The sequence below is a fragment of the Bos indicus genome, chromosome 22 (genome assembly GCF_029378745.1).
Source record: "Bos indicus isolate NIAB-ARS_2022 breed Sahiwal x Tharparkar chromosome 22, NIAB-ARS_B.indTharparkar_mat_pri_1.0, whole genome shotgun sequence".
Lineage (NCBI taxonomy): Eukaryota > Metazoa > Chordata > Mammalia > Artiodactyla > Bovidae > Bos > Bos indicus.
In genome coordinates, this window is record NC_091781.1 from 50,041,339 (window position 1) to 50,060,325 (window position 18,987).

The following is an 18,987-nucleotide window of genomic DNA, read 5'->3' on the forward strand; positions in this document are numbered from 1 at the left end:
CACTTGCTAACCCACCTTTATTCGCAGCAGGTTTTACTAGTAATAAAAGATCCAGACAGGGCCCAGGATCCCAGGACTTTTGTCCCCAGACGCAAGCCATTGACAGAGGGTTGACATGGCAGCCAGGGAGGGTAGGGGGCCCTTCTGCGGGGCTTCTGCAGGGCTCAGCTGCCCCCAGCTCAGACCCTCCCTGAAGCTGCTGAGGATGCACCTCACGTTGCCTCCTTCCGGAGGCCTCTCTCTGTCCCATTTCCTGGGGCCTCATTAATTCCTCCCCACCTCACCGCGTGAGAAAGCAGGTCTGTGCTAAGCCTGGCCCAGGCCCAGCACTGGGTCTCAGCATGCTGCTGCTTGGTTTGGGAGGCAGGGGACGGGGTGGGGTAGGGGACTCACCCTGTCCCACACTCATCCCAGGGAAACAGGCAGGGTGGCCTTCCATCAGCATCCGTGTCCCAGCTCCCACCCACCTTCCAGGAACCCAGGCACCCTGGAGATCAAGAATATAAAGCACAGCTGGTCTTATGTATAATATTTATAAAAGGGGGCTGCCAGCTTCTCCACCCCTGCCCCAGACTGGCCCCTAGGGTCTTTGGCTCCCAGGGGCAGAGACACTCTGGGCCCCAGCCTCTTTCTTCTCCCAGCAGTGGAATGTGAACTGTGGCCTGGGGTTGGGGTGGGGGGGAGTCCCAGCCTCCCCAGGACTGGCAAAGGGCCAGAGAAGAGGTCCCTTGGGGGTGCCCACGCCCACCTCAATTGAAAACCAAGTTCTGGCCTCAGGGATAGGGTGAGGCCAGCCTGGGGGTTGCAGGGGCCAGGGGGCTGTCTGCTCCTGGAGGGGGGGGACGGGCAAAGAGAACTAGATTATCCAAGGGCCTGAGCCCCAGTGCCTGAAAGGGGCCTCAGGGACAGAAGGAGGAAAGGCAAGTGGGCTGAGGGAGATGAGGCCCCAGGGTGCAGACCATGGCCCGGCAGCAAGGTGGGGGGTGACTGCAGGCTGATTCAGCTCTGCGCGCCCTCTACAGGCTGTGGGACCTGAGGGGGCAGCCGCTGGGCCTCAGTCTATGCACCTGTGCAAAAAGGATAAGGGGCTTGGGTGGGATCTGAGGCAACAGGAAGGGAGCAGGGGTCCAGCCCCACCCTGCTCCCAGCTCAGGAAGCCCCGGCAGCCCAGGAGCTCAGTGGGGTAGTGGCCCGAGGGCCTTGGTCCTGGCGCTAACAAACTGGGCAGGGCCAGATGCCAGTGCCCAGCACGCCTTTGTCCTCCCCCCTGCCGACTGGCCACTAGGTGGGAGCAGGGACTGAGGAGTCTGGGCAGGAGGACGAGGAGACAGAGGAGATGCGGGGGTCATCCTAGTGGCTCCCTCCGTGCCGACTGGTGCCCGAGACCCAGTCCATGATGATGAAGCTCAGGCTCATGGTCATCAGCAAGATGCCAAGTGCAGCAAAACAAAGGGCCTGTGGGGTCAGAAGTCAGGGTCAGGCCTGAGGTCAGGGCAGACCCCCTCAGCCTCACACCAGCCCACCAACCTCCAGGCCCTTCGCACCAGGATTTTGGGGGTAGACCTTGCAGGTTCCTTCTCAGTGGGTATGATGCGAAAGTAGAAAATAGCTGGGAAGATGAAGATGAGGCACGGGGCAGACGTGGCACCTGCAAAGACATGGCCACTGTTGGCTGCTCACAGAGGATGAGATAGTTGGATGGCATCACTGACTCAGTGGACACAACCTTGAGCAAACTCTGGGAGACAGTGAAGGACAGGGAAGCCTGGCGTGCTGCAGTCCATGGGTTCACAAAGAGTCGGACACGACTGAGCGACCGAAGATCACGACTGTTGGTTCACTTCCACCTACTGACTAAAGTTCAGGGTGGGACACTTTAATGAGATCAAACATTCCTTGATGAGGGAGTCTCAACTTGAAACTCCACTTGAGAACTCTGCCTGATTCTGGAAAGTCCGTCAGCCCCTCCCCTTTTTCTCCATCCACCAGGATAGAAGGCTAGGGCTTTTGGTATCTGAAGACTCTGTCAGTGAAAGATAGCAAAAAGACAAGCCAAGAGATAGAGACAAAGCTTTGAGGATATTGGGCTGCTGGATACAGCTATTCCTGAAGGCATTTCAATCAGCTGAGCCCATGCATTACTTTATGCTTAATTCATTTTGAGCCAGATTTCAGACATATAGAACCAAGAGTCTTGTCTATGATATAAATGCTACTCAGTCCCCAGGTCAGTGTGTTGGCCCTTGCAGAGTTGAAGAGTCAGACTCCTGAGTTGAGTCACCCCAAAGATGTCAGAATTGTTTGATCTTCCCACTCAGAGCTCCAACTGGGACAGCTGGACAGAAGCCCAAATCTATAGTTCCATTATCCTGGGGCTGAATCAAGGCTCTCCGCTTAATAGCTATATGGCTCTCCCTTAATCACTGTACACTTCCTTATATGTGGGGTGGGGAAAAGGCCTGATGAGATCCTTTGTGGAGGCCCCTTGACCCCTGAGCTCCACCCCATCCCCCAACACCACCAGCAAGGGTAACTGACCCGGTGGTGCTGAGCCCTCAAAATGGATTAAGAGACCCTGAAGAACAAATCTCAGATGGGAGGCCAAGCTGTCTGTGCACATGGCAGGCAGCCATCTCTTAAATGTAGGGTATGATGAGCTCAGGAATCTGCCAGGGTTTGCAGAGAGGAAGTTGCCTGGGGCAGCACCCTGCCTCCATTCACAGGAGGGCCAGACCTCTTACCAATGACCCCGAAGATGCCCAGGATGTTGGGGGCAAAGATGACCAGCAGGTTGATACACGTGAGCAGGACAACGGCAATGAGCACGTGCCGCAGCCAGCTGAACTCTCGGTTGGGAAACAGAATCTGCTGGAGGGCGCGGCGTACCTGGGAAGCGGGGCGGGGAGAGTCATCAATCTGTCAACCGCCTCGGTCCACCCCCGCCACCCCGCCGTGGGCCTGGCCACGTGCACATTGGCTCACCGGGAACAGAACGATGGGCACTGTGAGTGTGACTGCCGTCAGCACAGCCACGCGCACGCACAGGATCAGCACGTCAAACGGGTCCACCTTGCTGTAGGTGTGCAGCAGCTCCGACTCTACCCCGTCTGTGGCAGGCAGGGAGGGTGGTCAGCAGGAGGTCCAGGGAGGGGGCTGGGCTCTGAGCCTGGGTTGACCCTGACACTGTGGGGAGTGGCAACCGACTCACCTCCACAGCCGCAGGGCACAGACAGGCATCACAGACCTAATGAGCGCCTATAGTACGCAGGGTGCTGTGGCCGCTGGCCAGCCCCTTGCCCCCCAGCCTGGCCTCTGCCTCTGCCCCCCACGGTCCAGCCATACCGTAGAAGGTGAGGTAGCCGAAGAGGGCAGCCAGGAAGTACATGACATACATGACGGCGATGGAGAGGTTGGAGATCCGCTGCATCTTCCTCTTGGAGGGGCTACGGGGCAGCAGGGGAGGGGACTGGTGCCGAGCTGGGCAATACTGGGAAACCCCCGGGTGTCCTGGGGGCTCTCTCTGGCAACACACCCTCACCATCTGTTAGCTCAGGGAGCCTCCTTCTCGCCCCCGGTCACCCCTCTGGCAGCCACAGAGACCTTTTGGATAAAATAACTTGGCTCCTGACATTCCTCCCCGCTTAGGACCACCTCCGTTCACTCCAGGAAGAAGAAGCACCTCCCCATCTCCCATACATGGATACCTACTCCTTGAGCTCCGTGTAGATGGGCAGCACCTCAGGGTGGCAGACAAAGGCAAAAGCCATGATGGGGATGGTGTATGCCGTCTGAAGAAACACAGATTCTGTGTCAGGACAGGCCACCCCCTCACCAGTCCCACACTCTTCCCAGGCCTGCTGCCCCTCCCCTGGCCTGCTGCAACCTGAGTGTTTAGCGTGAAGTAACTTGGGGTGCAGAAGGCCCCGGCCTCCGTCTTGGCCTGCAGCCCTGCCTCGTCTTTGTCGATCTCCACGAGGCTGATGTTGCTTGTCACGTTGGTCGCATTGGGGGACAGCGGGCAGGGCACGTGGAACTTTTTGTAGATGACCTAGGTGGGTGGTGGAGAGGGCGCAGGGAGAGGAAGAGGGCATCAGGGCCAGGCAGGGGTCCTGGGAAGTCACTGTGAAGCCACGTGCAGATCAGGATGCGTGGAGCTGTCCTTCTGACCCAGGCTGCCCAGAAAGACCTGCCCCCTCCCCGGGTGGAGGGTGACTCACTGCAATTAGGAAGAACATCATGCAGCTGAGGGAGAAGCCGCTGGAGTAGCCCAGGTAGCCTGTGAGGTGGGGGAGTGGGCATGTGAGTCGGAGGGGCCCTCCCATGCCTGCCCCAGGCCCCAGGCCCTGGCGCTGCCACACTCACCGAGTTGCCGCATCAGGGCTAGGGGAAGAATGACAACGATGGAGACCAGGATCACCAGGTAGTTCCCATTCGTGTACCAGTCCCTGCAGGGGCGGAAGTGGGGAGCCGAGGTTACAGTGGCGTGGCCGCCTCGCCCTCAGTCGGGGTCACCACTGAGTGACACCACGCAGCGACCTCTGAAGAAGACTCGTCCCCCACCTCCGAGTCTCCCTTTCCCCATCTGCAAAATGGGCCCACTCCCAGCATTCTCCGGGGCAGGGTGAGGACTAGCACACGCAGCTCCCGCTTGGTAACCATCACGATTACAGTCACTGTGGCTGTTTTTCCCAGGGCGCACAGATCTGGGTCCAGCCTGCCCAGGAAGTAGCCCTAAGTGGGTGGGATAAAAAAACCTGGGTCTGGGGAGGTGGTGAGGCATTTTCCATGGGGGTCTCAGGGACTTGCCAACCACCTGAGCTCCTTGTGGTGGCCCCAGGACCAGGACCTTCATCCTACGTCATCTGGCCCACACCCTCAATAGACAGTGGGCATAGGGATGAGGAAAGAGACCCTCCTTCCAGGGCAAGTCCAAAGGCCAACTCCGCAGGAGAGGCCCCCAGGGCCTGGGCACCGAATCCTGGCTGTTTGTTTCCACCTGGAGCCGCTCACAGCCACACGGCCCCTCTGCCTGCTGGGGCTGTGTTTCCAAGGGCAGGGCCTGGCTTTCTTCTCTGTTCTTACCCACAAAACATGGCTATGCCATCAGTACTGGCTAAACTGATGATAGGCAACTGGGACACTGTGGGCTTAATTTCTTGGTTGGGGCGAGGTGGGGGGAAGCTAACAGCCAAGCCATGGTCAGGAATAGCAGGAGCTTAGAGCTAAGCCCGAGGTTCTCAGGTCCTCCGTGCTCATGGCTGGGTCCAGGGCTAGGCGGGGCCAGCTTGCTCAGCCTCACCCCACCTCCCAGCCCCACATGGCTCTCCTGGGAAGGTTCCCCGAGGTGAATGTTAGCTTTTCTAGCAGCTCTCTGTCCCCCACTCCACCCTGGCTTGTCTCTCCCACTAGTCCAGCCTGAGCTCTGCTAGTGGTGGTGGGCAAGGAGGGGTAGCCCAGAGCCTCCCACCCTCACCCAGCCCCGCCCCACCCTGGGGCTCACGAGGTCCAATCCTCCAGGTGCAGGAAGGTCTGTATGACAAGGGGCAGCTCGGACTTGATGATGTACAGGTAGCTGGACATGGCTGTGGGGAGAAGGGCAGGTCAGCCAAATCTGCTAGCTTTCAGCCTGCGCACTGCCCACTGTCGCCCCATCCATCAGCTTCACCTCCGATGTTCTGCAGTGTGATGGCCAGGGCAGCCGCCAGCTTTCCTGGGGTCCCAAAGGCGCGGTAGCCCAGCTGCTCATAGGCACGGATGCCTGTGGGGGCAGGGAACCAGGACAGTCAGAAGAGCTCTCCCCAGCCCACTCCTCCCTGCTACAGGCAAATTTGGGGCTCACCCACGATCCCTGAGGACTTGAGTAGCAGATGAATGGAGTAGCTGGACAGCAAGGCGACGGCTGTCAACAGGAACCTGGGGAAGGTGGATAAAAAGAGACTACTAGGGCTCCCCTGGCAAGCAGGGGATGATGAGCTCTGGGGAGGGGCTGAATGTTCGGGGTCCGCAACCCAGGTGTCTGGACCCCCAACATATGTGGATGCAAACTTGACAGTCCCCAGGGGTGGCGAACACCACCCAGGTTGACCCAGGGTGGTCAGGACTCAAAAGAGACCCTCTGAGCACCACCTCTCACTGATATCTCGGAACAAACATATTTTCCATTTAGGCTGCAGGGCAGAACTCCCAGGTAAGGACACGTGTACCCACATATGGCCTGGCCACTGGATTCATCCATCACGTGTTAAATGTGGTAGGACAGACTCAGGCCTGTTTGGCTGGCCCCGTGTCATGATCTCAGCAGGTTTACTAGGAAATGAGGTATATTTGTCTGGCCGGGGCTGTTTTTTTTTTTTCCAGCTATGGTTTGGGGTGAGTATAAGTGCCCACCCACTGCAGCCTGGGTCTTGGGATAGGAAACTGACAGGTCCTGGGAGGTCAGGGTTGGTGGCCTGTTTGGGGCTCCTGTCTTTAGAAGGTTTGCTGAGGACACTCACAGGAAAAGGATGATGCCCGTGTTGGCCATGGCATAGGCGAGCCCCAGGATGCCGCTGCCCATGATGGCGTTGCTGAGGTTGAACACAGACATCCCGAATGACGTCTTCCCCTCGAACTGCAGGCGCCAGAGTGAGACGGGAGGGTGGGGTGAGTCAGTGAGGTGCAGAGGGCAAGCCAACGTTCCCTCCCTCACTGTCCCTCGGCCTCCCGGCGCACCTCATCACTGCTCCCATGCCCCTGAGCCCCTAACTGCAACCCCTGCTCACGTCGGTGAAGTGTGGCTCCTTGCTGGGGCTTTTTGGTAGGAAGCCTTCGCCCTCAACACAGCTCCGTCCAGGCCCCTCGACCCTGCAGGCACAGGTCAGGGCACGCAGCTCAGCTCTAGACTCTTGCCCGCACCCCACCAACCCTGCCCTGCCATGTGCCACGATGGGGTCCGGCGCTCACCTCTGGCTGCCAGCTGTGGGGGTGGCGACTGGGAGGAGACCCTCCAAGTGCTTGCCATTGGGCACCAACTCCACCATCTCCGTCTGCAGAGGTGCCTCCATGGCTCTGGGACCACCGCCACAGGAACACCAGCCCGCACGCTGACGCTGTCGGACGTCTACACAGCAGAGAGTCCTGGTTATCCCCGCTCCTTGGGCTCGCGGCCCAGACTCCCACGGGAAGGCTGCTCTCTAGCACACCTCCCAGTTCACAGAGGACAGACTCGCTCGCGTCTGCCTGCTGTGTCCCTGGAAGCTGCCATTGCGGGGCAGAGCTCGCACCCCTGAGCCCTCCAGGCCACCCTGAGGGGACACCTCAGCCAGTACCCAGCACTTCACCCTCCCCCCACTGCCGCATAGACGTAGCGGCCCAGGCACGTCTTTTGGGGGTCTTGCTTTCACCATCTGTGAAGTAAGGGTCAGCTGCAGGACCTGACTTGCCACAGCCCGAGGGTGCTGAGTCCCAGGCCTCCAGGCCCCTCTCTAGGGGTGGGCCCTGGACTGACTCCCCCGCCATGACACTAATACCCGGAGACGGTTTCCTGTGCCCTATGTGCCAGGGGCCTCCTAGCCAACCTAGAATGGCACTGCCCGACGGCTGGAGGCCTCGGGACAGGGCGAGGGCTGTGGGCTCTGTTCCCAGCCGCCCGGCGGGCTTTGCTGGCAGCCAGAACAAAAGGTCCTCTGTGGGCTGAGAGCTGGCGCTGGGAACGGCAGGCGCAGAGACTACCCCCCCGGAGTCAGGAGGCCTGAGGCGGTGCTGGGTGGCTGGACACCTGGGCCCTGCCCGCTCAGCTGCAAAGTGCCCTCGTGGCCTTCCAGGAAATGGGAGCCCCCAGAGCCCAGTTTTCTGGGCCACACAGACCTCACCCTCCACACAGCCCTGGCCTCAGGGCCATGTTCTTTCAAGCCTCTCCTCCCCTGCTGGGGAAGCCCCCACCCTCAGGTGCCCACCCTTTGAGCAGACTCCCCACCTCCTGGAGCCCCAGGTCAGGAACTCAGGGCCTTGGCCAGCTGTAGATGGGCCTGGACCACTGGATCAGTCTTCTCTTCCCTGTGCTCTGCTGGACCTCAAAGGGATCCCCTCCTCCCCCTGCCCAACTCTGCCCGTTGCCCAGACAACTCACTGGCTCCTCTCCCATCACTGGGGCTGGGAGCCACCTACCCCATGTCTAGAAGGTACCTGGGCATAGTGCCCCCAAGCATCTCTAAGGACATCCTGAAGGCCAGACAGAAGGCCAGGGCAGAGACCAGGGAGGCTGCAGCACTGCCAGGCAGGTCAGCCAGAGCCTAGTCTTGACTAGTCCCTCTGCCTGGGAACCCGGCATCCCGCTCCAAATCCCCCAGATCCTGACGGTGTCAAGTGCGTTCTTAAAGCTAGAGTACCAGGGGTCTCAGACTCAGCATTCAGGGCTGGGGTGGGGAGGGGAGGCTAAGCTCAGGACTCAAGCCTCAGGCCACAGGCCCTGGTGTCCTGGGGGCAGCAACCACATGGAGTTGCCCAAAGGACCTCTTTGTGACTGCCCATGCAGCCCCAAAGCAGAGTTCCCATCCTAGGTACCTCAGTCCTGAAGACCCCATACCTGGCACCCTTGGACCACTTACCCTGGCTCTCCTTCCTCTGATGCTGGCAGCTGTATCTTTCTCTCCTCCAGCCTGTCCACATAGGACCATGACAATTTGAGATCTCTTCTCATGCCCTCTTCCCCTGGACCAGAGTCCCCCAGGTCGGCCTGTCCTCTTCATGCCCCTGCCCTGAGCCTCACTGAGAGCACCCCTCCAAGGACACCCACACCTGATCTCCAGAGTCACTCCAGAGTGCCCCCCGGCTCTCAGCTGGGGTTACCCTTGCCGGGCCTCCTGCCTTGGGCAGGCTGGGACAGGCCCTCAGGGTGTGCTGAGTCAGCAGATTGGACAAAACACTCTTCTCTGCCTTAATATTCTTCCCTAGCAGCCAAGCACTGCCTCCAGGGAGACCATAGCGCCTGGCACGGTCATGGCCAAGGTGCCCGAGGCCCTCGATTCAGGTTCCCCAACCCCTCGGCAGGACCTGAGGTCACAGGCTGGCCTGAGATCCCAGAGAGGACACAGAATACCCTTCCTCAATTGGCTTCCAGTCTGGAAGGGACAAACTCCCCACCCCCCATCCCCTACCCGATGGCTCCTGCTGTAACGGAGCCACATAGTGCTGGGATTCAAAAAAGGAGAGAGAGAGAGGCATCAAGGAAGGCTTCCTGGAGGAAGAGGTGAGGGAGCCAGTTCTGAAATTCCAGCAAGAGCCCTCAAGGTGTGGAAACAGGAAAGAGCAGCTCAAGCAACGTGCACAGCACGGATGGGCAAAGGCCTCGAGGCAGGCTGTGAGCATAGTATGAAGGTTCTGTGGCCATAGACAAGCCTGACAGGGCCTTGAAGTTGAGGTCAAGGAGGCTGGATTTCAGTTAAGGCAGGACTAAGGGCTGGAGGTGGAGGCAGGGTAGAGATAGCACTGGCCTGACATGTGGACCCTGAACCATTCCCTGAGGCTGGCAGCCCATTTTTGACTGTTCCCATCTCTCAGGCCTGCCACGTCCCCAGGCCTCTTTGCTTCAGACATCTGGGTAGACTCAGGAGTTAGCCCTGCCTGAGGAAAGCAGCCAGGAGATTCTGAGCCACTGCAGGGAAAGCTCAGGGCGGACACTCTGGGTCTGCGGCCTGACCTGGCCCTGCCTCACGGTAGGATCATGGACAAACTATTCCTCACTCGGGACCTCAGTGTCCTCCTGCCCTCCGGGGGTTCTGTGAGGCTTGACCAAAAGTGGGGACAGAGTGAGGCGCCTCCCAGAGGACTTTGCCCCTAGAGCAGACCACAGGCCCCCAGAGAGGGGTCAGGCTCTTGGGTGGGGAGACCACGGCAGCCTTGAGCAGATCATCAGAACAGCAGCCGTCATGGGTGTAGCATGAGTTCAAGCAGTAAATCGATGGTACAGGCCACTGCCCTGGGGCCTGTTTGCTCTGTTGGGAGATAAGGGCTGAGGTGGAGGGGGGAGCCAGGGGCCAGAAGCCAAGGGGATCGCACAGCAGGTAACGTCCGCCCACGCAGACATCACAGGGTGAGAATTCGTCAGGCACACCTCCTCGGCAGGCGTTGAGTTTGGCTAATTAAAGATTTCAAGATCCAGGAATCCAGGCCACCGTGGGGCCACTGCTTGCGTCAGCCGCTATGGGAAGCATGTCTCTCTGCCCTCATCCAGGTCCTGGGAGTCACCAGGGCTCTGAGCCCGGTTTTCCTCCCCCATGCGCAGGGACACAAGTGGGTCTGCAGCTCAGCTACAGGGAGAATCCACACTGTCCTTCTTCCCTCAGTCCTGTGGCTGCACACGCTGGTGGAGGCACTGAACCCACGGGGCTGGCTGCCATGGCCCCCCGGTTCCTTGAGCCTGGACAGCCCCCACCTCAGCTCAGATCTCAGGGCAGAGGCAGTGGGCCTGGCTTAAGGCTCCACTGTGCTCATCCCTGGGGGCTCAGGGGTGACGGCTGCCCCCAGTTCTAGCTCATGGGTCCTTACAACTTCCCTCATTGGCTCAGAGATGCCCCTCCCAGCCTAGTGTCCACCTGCTTCTCCAGGCTTCAGAAGGAAAACAACCTCCTCAGACCAGACATTAGTCAACAGAGAAATTGGGTTTGCTGGACACGTGTGGACTGTACGCTCTCAAGGCACAGCCATGGCGATTGGTGCGAAGCCGACTGCTGAGGTCAGGGGTCTAGGGACAGGCCATGTGGGAGGATGTTTAGAACAGGAGAGGATGCTTAAAAAAAAAAAAAAGTACTTTGCCCCTCCTCAAGACGCACAACTCCAGGTTTTGACCTCAGCGGATCCAGTCGTCCATCTACTACTCCCTCACTGTCAACAACACTGAGTAAGTGACCAATGTGTGGCTAACCCCCGGCTGGAACTGGGGGGTGGCAGACAGGAGGGGCCGCATCCAGGGGAAGGCAAGTGGTGCAGAACAGCCATGTGCTGGCCACACCAACCCTCACCCGCTAGCTCCTTGGCCCCGTGCTTCCGTGTCTGGGTATCCGGAACCACCTAGGAGGATCTGAGGGCCCCCGCTGGGGCCGGAAGGTGGACTTCCCTGTGACAGGGTACACTTTCTAAACACTTAACAGATGCTTACCCTTGGGCCTATCCCCAGTCACCTAGGCCTCCCCTCTTGCCTAACCCTGAACCCTCCTTGCTCAGGTTGCCCCCCAACCCAGTGGAAGCTGTGGTCAGAATCTCTTGGCTCAAGACTCAGCCAGGGCCAGCAGCAGCCCCCTCCCCCCCACTGCCAGCCTGCTGAGAAGGACGTGCAGCCCGAGGCTCAGCTGAAGCAAAGGACAGGACATCACGTGCCTGCGGCCCCCCCAGAGGCAGGGGAGACCCCGAGCCAGCCAGCCCATCCTCCTCCCTGCTGACCCGGAATCCCCTGGAGGCGGCCAAATATTTGGACAGCCGGATTTCTGGCCCCAAAGAAAGCTGGAGCCGGGGCCTGGGGCAGCTCAGGACTCATTGGAGACCCTGATGGGGAGGGGTGGGCGGCAAAAGACAAGACAAGATCAGCCTGGAGGAGAGGCACCATCCAATGTCAGGAAGAAGCAGAGAGAGTTGGAGGAAGGGAAGAGAGAGGGAGAAAACACACGCACACATGATATCTGTGCTCATGCAAACAGATCCAGACCAAGAGACAGACAGAGGCGGGGGAGATAAGAAACACAGATGGACCCAGAGGGACACAAGGGCGTCCCTGGTGGCTCAGACGGCAGAGAATCTGCCTGCAATGCAGGAGACCTGAGTTCGACTCCCGGGTCAGAAAGATGCCCTGGAGAAGGGAATGGCTACCCACCCAGTATTCTTACCTGGAGAATTCCATAGACCGAAGAGCCTGGTGGGCTACTGTCCATGGGGTCACAAAAGAGTCAGACATGACTGAGCGACTAACACACACACATACATACACACAGAGGGATACAAAAAGAAAAAAATACACAGAGAGACAGATGTGTAGGCATTCAGACAGGAAGACAGACAACCAGACAAGTGAGAGACGGATTGACAGAGGTGGCCAATCAGTTAGAGATAGCTAGATGTAGAAACAGACAGAGAGCCGGAATTACCAGACAGAGTGCCCCAGAAGGAGCAAGAAGTGGGTGGTGCCAGAGGCCCAGATGAGGGGCAGCAGGTCCAGTGGGACGCCACAGCATCTCTGGATTCTTATGAGGGCAGGTTATGCCCTCATTAGCCAGGTGGAGACATTCAGAGGATGGGGCCACAGGCCAGGACGAGCTAGAAAACTCAGAGCCCCCAAGTCCAGCACCCACGGCTTGTGTACCCGCACAATAGGAAAGCTACAAGAGAGAACCGTCAGTTGGAATGACCCCATCCTCAGCAGCCACGCACGTGTGTAGACGTGCCGGCTGAGAGGCTGTGTACAGGACGTGGCCCGCAGAGCGGAAATTCAAATCCAAGCCACCCCAGGCCACAGGCCGGAAAGCCCCTCCTGCCCTGCAGCTGGTCCTTCCCTTTGGCCCCCAGTAACCCTGCCTGGTCCTCTAAAGAGCCCCCACCCTGCATCAGTCTTCTTATCCAGAGTCAAAGTCCAGCCCTCCACCCACCTGACAGTGTGCAGGGGGCACACAGTAGGCACTCAGTAAATATGAAATGAATGAAATGGGTTCAAAGTCTTTGGCAAGCCTCCAGGCCATCTCACCTGCTCCAGGTGGCATCTGGTTCCCCAGCCATGTCTGCCTGAGAACATCCCCCTGCAGCGCCCCTCACCTAGTAGGGTACAGGCTGCAAACCCACCCCAGCTTTCTGTGTGCACAGATGCCACAACTGTACATTTCTTGCAGCCAACCATTCCCCTAAAACGGTTCCCGCCTCAAACTGAGTGCCTGCCCCCTACCCAGCCCAGACTTTCAGGGTGCGCTCAGTTCAGCTCAAAAAACTTTCCCTGCCCCAACCCAAGCACTATAAACCACCTGGTCTGTCCTATTGCACTTCAATTTCTCCATCTCTCCAGGGCTCCAAGGCTACTTGGGTTTCCCTGGTGGCTCAGTGGTAAAGAATCTGCCTGTCAACACAGGAGATGCGGGTTCAATCCCAGGGTCAGGAAGATCCCCTGGAGAAGGGTATGGCAACCCACTCCAGTATTCTTGCCTGGGAAATCCCATGGACGGAGGAGCCAAGCAGGCTATAGTCCATGGGGTTGCAAAAGAGTCAGACATGACTTAGCAACTAAACAACAACCACCAAGGCTACTTGCTAGGGAGCCTGCACTGGGACAGGAGCAACCAGCTCTCAAGATCTTGCCACTTGGAGCCTCATGGGGGGTGTTTGTGACATGGTCCCACAGAACCAGTACTGAACCAAAGGTGGATTGAAAAGCCAGTGAGGATAGGGCTCTATGAGCCCAGGCAGAATAAAGTTCCGAGACATACAGCTCAACCTCAAGGAGCCAGAGATTCTCCTTCCTGATTACAAGTATTCCAGGCCTCTTGGAGATGTGCCAGGTCTGGCCTCATCTACCCCTGATTTTCCCCACCTTTGGCTCTTCCTACAGGAAGCCTTCCATGATTGTGCAGAGCCTCCCCTTCTCAAAGTGGACCTGTCTTTGGATCCCACCAGCTTTCTATGCTCCAGACTGAGAACCTCTGAGGGATTTGCTTCCCTTCCAGAAGGAAGTGAGCCCCCATGCCAGACTGTGCATTAAAGACGAAGGGCTTCTTTCAGGGCCAGCCAGAGGCCCAAGGCAGTCGTGGAAGGAAGGACAGGACTGGCAGGCTGAAGGAAGGATGGGCCTGGGTCGAGGTGTCCCCCACGGTGCGAAGAGCTTTCACGTAGTCCCCCTCAGACCTGTCCCGGAGCATATACCTGGACTCAAGGCTCAGGTGACTGTGGTGGGGGTGGGGAGGCGGGTGGAGAGGGTGACTTCCCATAAGCCCCTCCCCTGGACTCTCCACCGGGTGTAAACAAACGCACGCACTTGCTGTGGCCAATCGAAGGGGCCAGTTGGGCTAGGGCGGGCTCCTGCGAACCTAGTCCCAGTCCTTCCCCTCCGCCCCTGCGCCGCTGCCAGCTCTCACACCTCGGTCCCAGTGCGCGTGGCGGGGAGGAGCGCAGACCAAGCCCCGCCTTCAGTCCGGGGAGCCACACTCGCCCAGTGCCCGCCGTGCCCGCTGGCGTGGCTGCAAATGGCATGGGCTCTGGGACCAACGTGTGTCCCGTAGCCCCTCAGGAAGCCTGGCCGGATCTGCCCTCAAGCCCCTGCCTAAGGCAGCAGGATAAATATACCCTGACGCCCGCCTTGCCAGCCAGGCCGATTTGCTTGTCAGGGCGCCCGACGGGGCAGCGCTCCAGGGCCTGCTCCCGGGCCCTCTTAGGCCCCCCTCTGGGACCCTCTCGAGCCCGTCCCCGTGGGCCGTGCCTCAGCAAGCCCACGGCGCGCCACCCCAGCCCCTGACAAGGCGTCCCGTGACCCTGGCTCAGGGTACCGCCGACCCCGCCGGCCCTGCGAGAGGCCCTGGGACGACGAGGTGCTCCTCGCGGGACACCAGCTCAAGATGGGAGCTGGCGGGTCCCCAGAGCCTGCAGCTCTCCGGGCTTTGGTTTCCCGGAGGCTGGGGCGCCTGCCCGGAGCCAGGGCGGGTGAGGGGACCTGCCCGGAGTCCAGATCCGGACGCGAAAGTGGACAGTAGGGTTCCGCCCGCCCGGTGCCCCTAGGAGGGGGTCGGCGCCCCCAGCGGTACCTGGCCTCGCGGGAGGGGACGCGCGGTGCTCCGCTCGAGTCGGTGCTGTCCGCTCTGCCCACGGCGGAGCTCGGCGGCGCGGGATGAAGGGCGCCCAGCCCCGCCCCCGGCCCGCCCCCGGCCCTCCAATCCTGGGCGGCCCGCGGGAGGAGGGGCCGGTCGGGAGAGAGGCGGGGGCCCTCGGCAGGCCTGGAGCAAAGGGGAAGCCCTTAGGTAGGACAGCAGCTGCTCCGGAAGGGGCTCAGGGGAGTCTTGTTGGGAGAATGCTTTCGTCCAGGACAGATTCTCTCTAAGGTCTCCGAGTGCCCCCTTAACCCCTGAAGTGCTCTGCCCTCACTTCCCTTGAGCCAGAAGGGGCTTTTCAGCCAAGAGTAATGGCAACAGAGCCATGCTTAACCTCAGCGAAAGGTGCTTTGAATGGGGGACTTTCAGACATCACTTAGGCAAAAGATGTCTTTTCTGCCGGCCTCACCCTTCTCAAGCAGAGGCGGGATAGGGTGAGGACAGGGACTCTGCATCAGTTCTGTCCTCACTGCAGATAAGCGAAAGAGACTGAGGGTAGAGTGAGGACGGGGGTGGAACCAGGCTTGGCTCCTGTTGATCCTTGCCTGTGTCTCCCTGGCCATGCCCCCACCCACTTCCTTATTTCTGAAGAGTAGGAGACAGCTGTGTCTGCCCATGGGAACTGTGGTCTGGGACTTGGTGCCTTGGCGGAAAGGGTTTCAGGGTGGTCCTGGTGTTCCTGGCTGAGGGCTCCTAATCGCATCCTTGCCTGCTTCTTAGCCAAAGCCTTAGTGCTCAGAGGTGCATGGTGGGTGTTAAGGCTCACGCCCCCCCACCCCAGGCGTAACCAGCAGTAAACTGGGGAAGGCCCTAACCTGGGGAGTGAGCTGGAGGGGGTACTGTTCACCGAACAGCTGTCTCTCGCTTCTCAGCCACTGGCTCTGATCCGATTAATCCATGGCCTCTGCTGTTCCTAGCCAAGCTGGATGTCTCTGTGTCAAGTCCGTCCCCCTCCCTGGTATTGGGGAGAATGCCCTCAGAAGACAGGCCTCACCTCTTCCCTGCCCTGGGTTGGGAGTCAGGACTCCAGGATTCTCTTCCAACTGACTCACAGCACCACCACAGCCAAGCCCTAGCGTACCTCAGTTTCCCTCTGTGTCACAAGAAAATAGCTGTCTATTCCCCTGGCCTGAAGGAAGCTGTGAATCAAGGACAGAGGACTCAGCTTTGGCTGGGAAGGCCAGGGGGCTGGGTGGAATAAAGAGAAAGGCATTGGGATGGTGGCAATCCTTGAAAACCTCAAACCATCTAAACTGCCTCCCTGCTGAGGGCTGCAAAACAGGAAGGGACTGGCTGTCCCTCTTAATCTGGGGCTGATGTAATCCCCAGATCACAGCTTACTTTGGTCCTGAGAGACCCTAAAACTCACCCTCTGAGGGGCTTTAGGGCTGCCCGTGGGACAGAGTCAAATAGGAGAGGTGCTGACCAGGGTCTCAGTTCTGCCCCACCCCCCCAACCTCCACACATCCTGGGTGCTCACAGAAGCCATCTGCCAAGGACTGGGTGCTCCTATTGGCAGTTCCTGAGGAGCCAGGTCTGGCTTCAAGGTCACCGGCATGTGGGTGTTGGGGTCCTCAATCCAGTCTGGAGGGAGCAGGGGCCAGCTGGGCTGGGCTGCTGTGAGAGGCCCCAGGGCAGCATGGTGTGGGGTCCCTGGGCCAGGCCAGTTGTGGCCCGGCTGGGGGAGGAGCTGCCTGTTTGTTGATGCTAGGCCTGGGCCCCAGCCAGGGCAAACACAGCTCAGAGGCCTTTCCTGCCACCTGCCGAATATCCCAGCCCAGCTTGAGGTGTCCGGACAGCTGGCAGTCTTCATGGGGCTCCGAGAGGTACCAGGCACCTTCTCCCAGAGGCTGGAGGGAATGTCCGTTCACGCAGCTGCAGTGCTGGGGGCAGCCACCTGGAGTGGAAGATGGGGGGGGAGCTTTACGTCAACCTGTGGCCCAGCCTCCTACCTCCGAGCCCCCATCTCCAGAAACTGACACACAGCCCCAAGAAACTGCCAGATACATGAGGCAGAACGTAGGGTCCCAGGATCACTCAGACCCTTCTTCCAGGGTCCTGGCAGCCCTTTGCTCTGCTCTTCCCTCTTTAGTCATGTGTTCTCAGCCTCCAGCTAGGCAGCCTCCTCTCAGCTTGCCAGCACGTCCCATGGCATGTTGGCTACACAGCATCCCAAGACTCTTTTACCATGAGGCTCCATCTTCATCTTCAACCCAGTCCTCTTCAGAGCCTAGCATCTGTATCCACTGATTCCTCCAACACACTGCAGGCACCTGCCTCACACCCAGACAGCCTCCCTGACACCCTCCCGATCTGCTCCTCTTCCCAGCTGGCCTCTTCACTTCCCCCACTGCCCAGCTGGGCAAGCTCTTTCCTGCTGTTCCAAGAACATGCCAGCCTTCACTTCCCTGTACCTCTGCAGTCCTGGTTCGCCATCCTGTCCCACATCCTTGGCAAACTCTCGCTTGTCCCTCAGTAGCCAAATGAAGGATCACCTCTGAGCCCCCAGAAAGACCCAGCTCCTTCTTCCTACACCGACTGCAGCAGCTCTTGCCACCCCGCCACACAGCTGCAGCCCCAGTGTCTCCAAGCACTCTGTGTGGGTCCTTGAGGCAGGAAAGCTCCTGCCAGGTTAGAGCATGCAGATCAGGAAAAGCCTGATGGAGAAGCAATCTGTGGGCTTGGCTCTGCCAAGGGGAAGAAAGACACCTGCCAGTGTGGGGAAGAGAGGGCACGGTGGACAGAAGGAACAGCTTAGCCACAGGGAACTGTGAATGAGTATGAGATTAGCACTGATAGGCGGAGGGCTGTGGCCAGGGCGAGACCCTTGGCCTGGAGTCACGTTGGGGGCTTTCAAGGCCTTAGAGGAGAGGGTGGTTTTCACCTCCACATCCCAGGGTTGAGGACCCACACTTACAGCTCCTGACAACACTCTGCCCAGCTTGGTGTCTGGGAGGCTCCCCTTTGGTCCCAAGCAGGGGGTTAGGGCTGTAGAAGTCTAGAGCGGACCCATAGGCAAACCCTCCTGTCTGGTTCTCCCCTGGCCTTCATCCACAGAGCTCGTGACCTTCTGGCTAGAGCCTGTCCCCACAGCCCTGGAGGGCCCCCCTCTCTCCCCCGAGACCTGGCCCCCAGCTTCTTTGGCCACTGAAGCGGCTTAATGAGCCCAGATCACGTGCGCCCCCCATGCCTGTGGGGAGGGCCCAAGCCCCCAGTGGCCACCCGACCAGGCCCTGACGTCAGCAGCATTAACCGTTCACCAGGCCTGTTTAATCTCTGTTCCATGGCTGGGCCAGGTTCGCCCCGCCAGAGTCAGAGTCGAAGGTCGTGAAGGCCCCCAGGGGCACCTTGGCGTTGAGGTCAGCAGGGATGGTGGTGGCTGGAGGTGCCCATAATAAACGCCCCTTGCCTATAAGACGAGGGTGGGGCCACATGTTGACTCTGGACCAGCTCTCTGATCCTCTGCCCTGGACTGTGAATCAGGCACTGGGCATCCATTGATCCTGCTCGCTAGGGTATAATTTACACTGGTGTGGTAAGTGGGGCTGAGGAGGCTTCCGTCCGGGAGACTTGCCCCTCTCCCTCCACTTGATGGCCATGAACAGGGCAGCTGGAGGCCAGGCAGAGTCGCCAGTCTGTGGGATCCAAGAATATCAGCTCAGAATCCCAGCCCCTAGGGTCAGAACCTGGAGTGTGGGGTCCAGCATTTCCATGGTATTGGCCTCTTCTCTGTCTCTTGCCAAGGAAGCCTGGGTAGCTCATCACCTTTCTTCTGAGACAAGGTGGCTAGGCAGACTTCCCCATGAGCCCAGCTCTCCGGACAGCTTCCTCTGTCTCAAGCCTGCCTCCTCCAGCCTTTCAAAGCTTTCTGTCTTCCGCCTTGCCCCTCCCCATGAAATCCCGCCATCACCCTCCCCTGCCTCACCTCACTCCAGTAAATTGTTTGGGCAGAGAGTCCTTAGCAGGGATGAGCAGCCCAGCTCAGCCAGGCCCCAAACCACCCAGTGGGATCCTGAAACACTGGCCCGAGCCCCATCCTCCCCCTCAGGCCTCTGAGCAGCACCAGAATGGCTGCCCACACGTGTCCTGGTCTCCCTAACTTATCCGGTGTCCCCGCACCTCCACCCCACGCTCAGGCCTGCGCACACTCACTCTCCCCTTCTAGCCCCACGCAGGCTCA

General features: G+C 59.4%; 1 protein-coding gene across 2 annotated transcripts; it reads right to left on the minus strand.

The window, feature by feature from the left end:
* SLC38A3 (solute carrier family 38 member 3) lies at window positions 1-14,862 on the minus strand. 2 transcript variants are annotated; one of them, XM_019985018.2, is made up of 16 exons: window positions 14,745-14,862; window positions 6,943-7,099; window positions 6,762-6,843; window positions 6,495-6,610; window positions 5,840-5,913; window positions 5,666-5,758; window positions 5,501-5,582; window positions 4,363-4,445; window positions 4,218-4,276; window positions 3,884-4,048; window positions 3,709-3,788; window positions 3,343-3,443; window positions 2,983-3,107; window positions 2,742-2,886; window positions 1,545-1,648; window positions 1-1,455 (listed from the first exon to the last, which is right to left on the minus strand). In XM_019985018.2, exons 2-16 carry the CDS (start codon window positions 7,041-7,043, stop codon window positions 1,351-1,353), a joined length of 1,515 nt encoding a protein of 504 aa, XP_019840577.2. In that variant the 5' UTR covers window positions 7,044-7,099; window positions 14,745-14,862; the 3' UTR covers window positions 1-1,350. The 2 variants fall into 2 exon arrangements, with proteins under 2 accessions (XP_019840577.2, XP_019840578.2); XM_019985019.2 differs by lacking the exons at window positions 1-1,455; window positions 1,545-1,648; window positions 14,745-14,862 and adding an exon at window positions 1,831-2,023.
* Window positions 14,863-18,987: the final 4,125 nt, after the last annotated feature.

Coding starts and splice junctions, on each gene's coding strand:
- SLC38A3 (XM_019985018.2), bottom strand. CDS start 7,043: ATGGAGGCACCTCTGCAGACGGAGATGGTGGAGTTGGTGCCCAATGGC. Junction 6,611..6,761: donor AGGAGCCACACTTCACCGAC/GTGAGCAGGGGT, acceptor TGGCGCCTGCAG/TTCGAGGGGAAGACGTCATT. Junction 1,456..1,544: donor GGTCTACCCCCAAAATCCTG/GTGCGAAGGGCC, acceptor CTGACCCCACAG/GCCCTTTGTTTTGCTGCACT.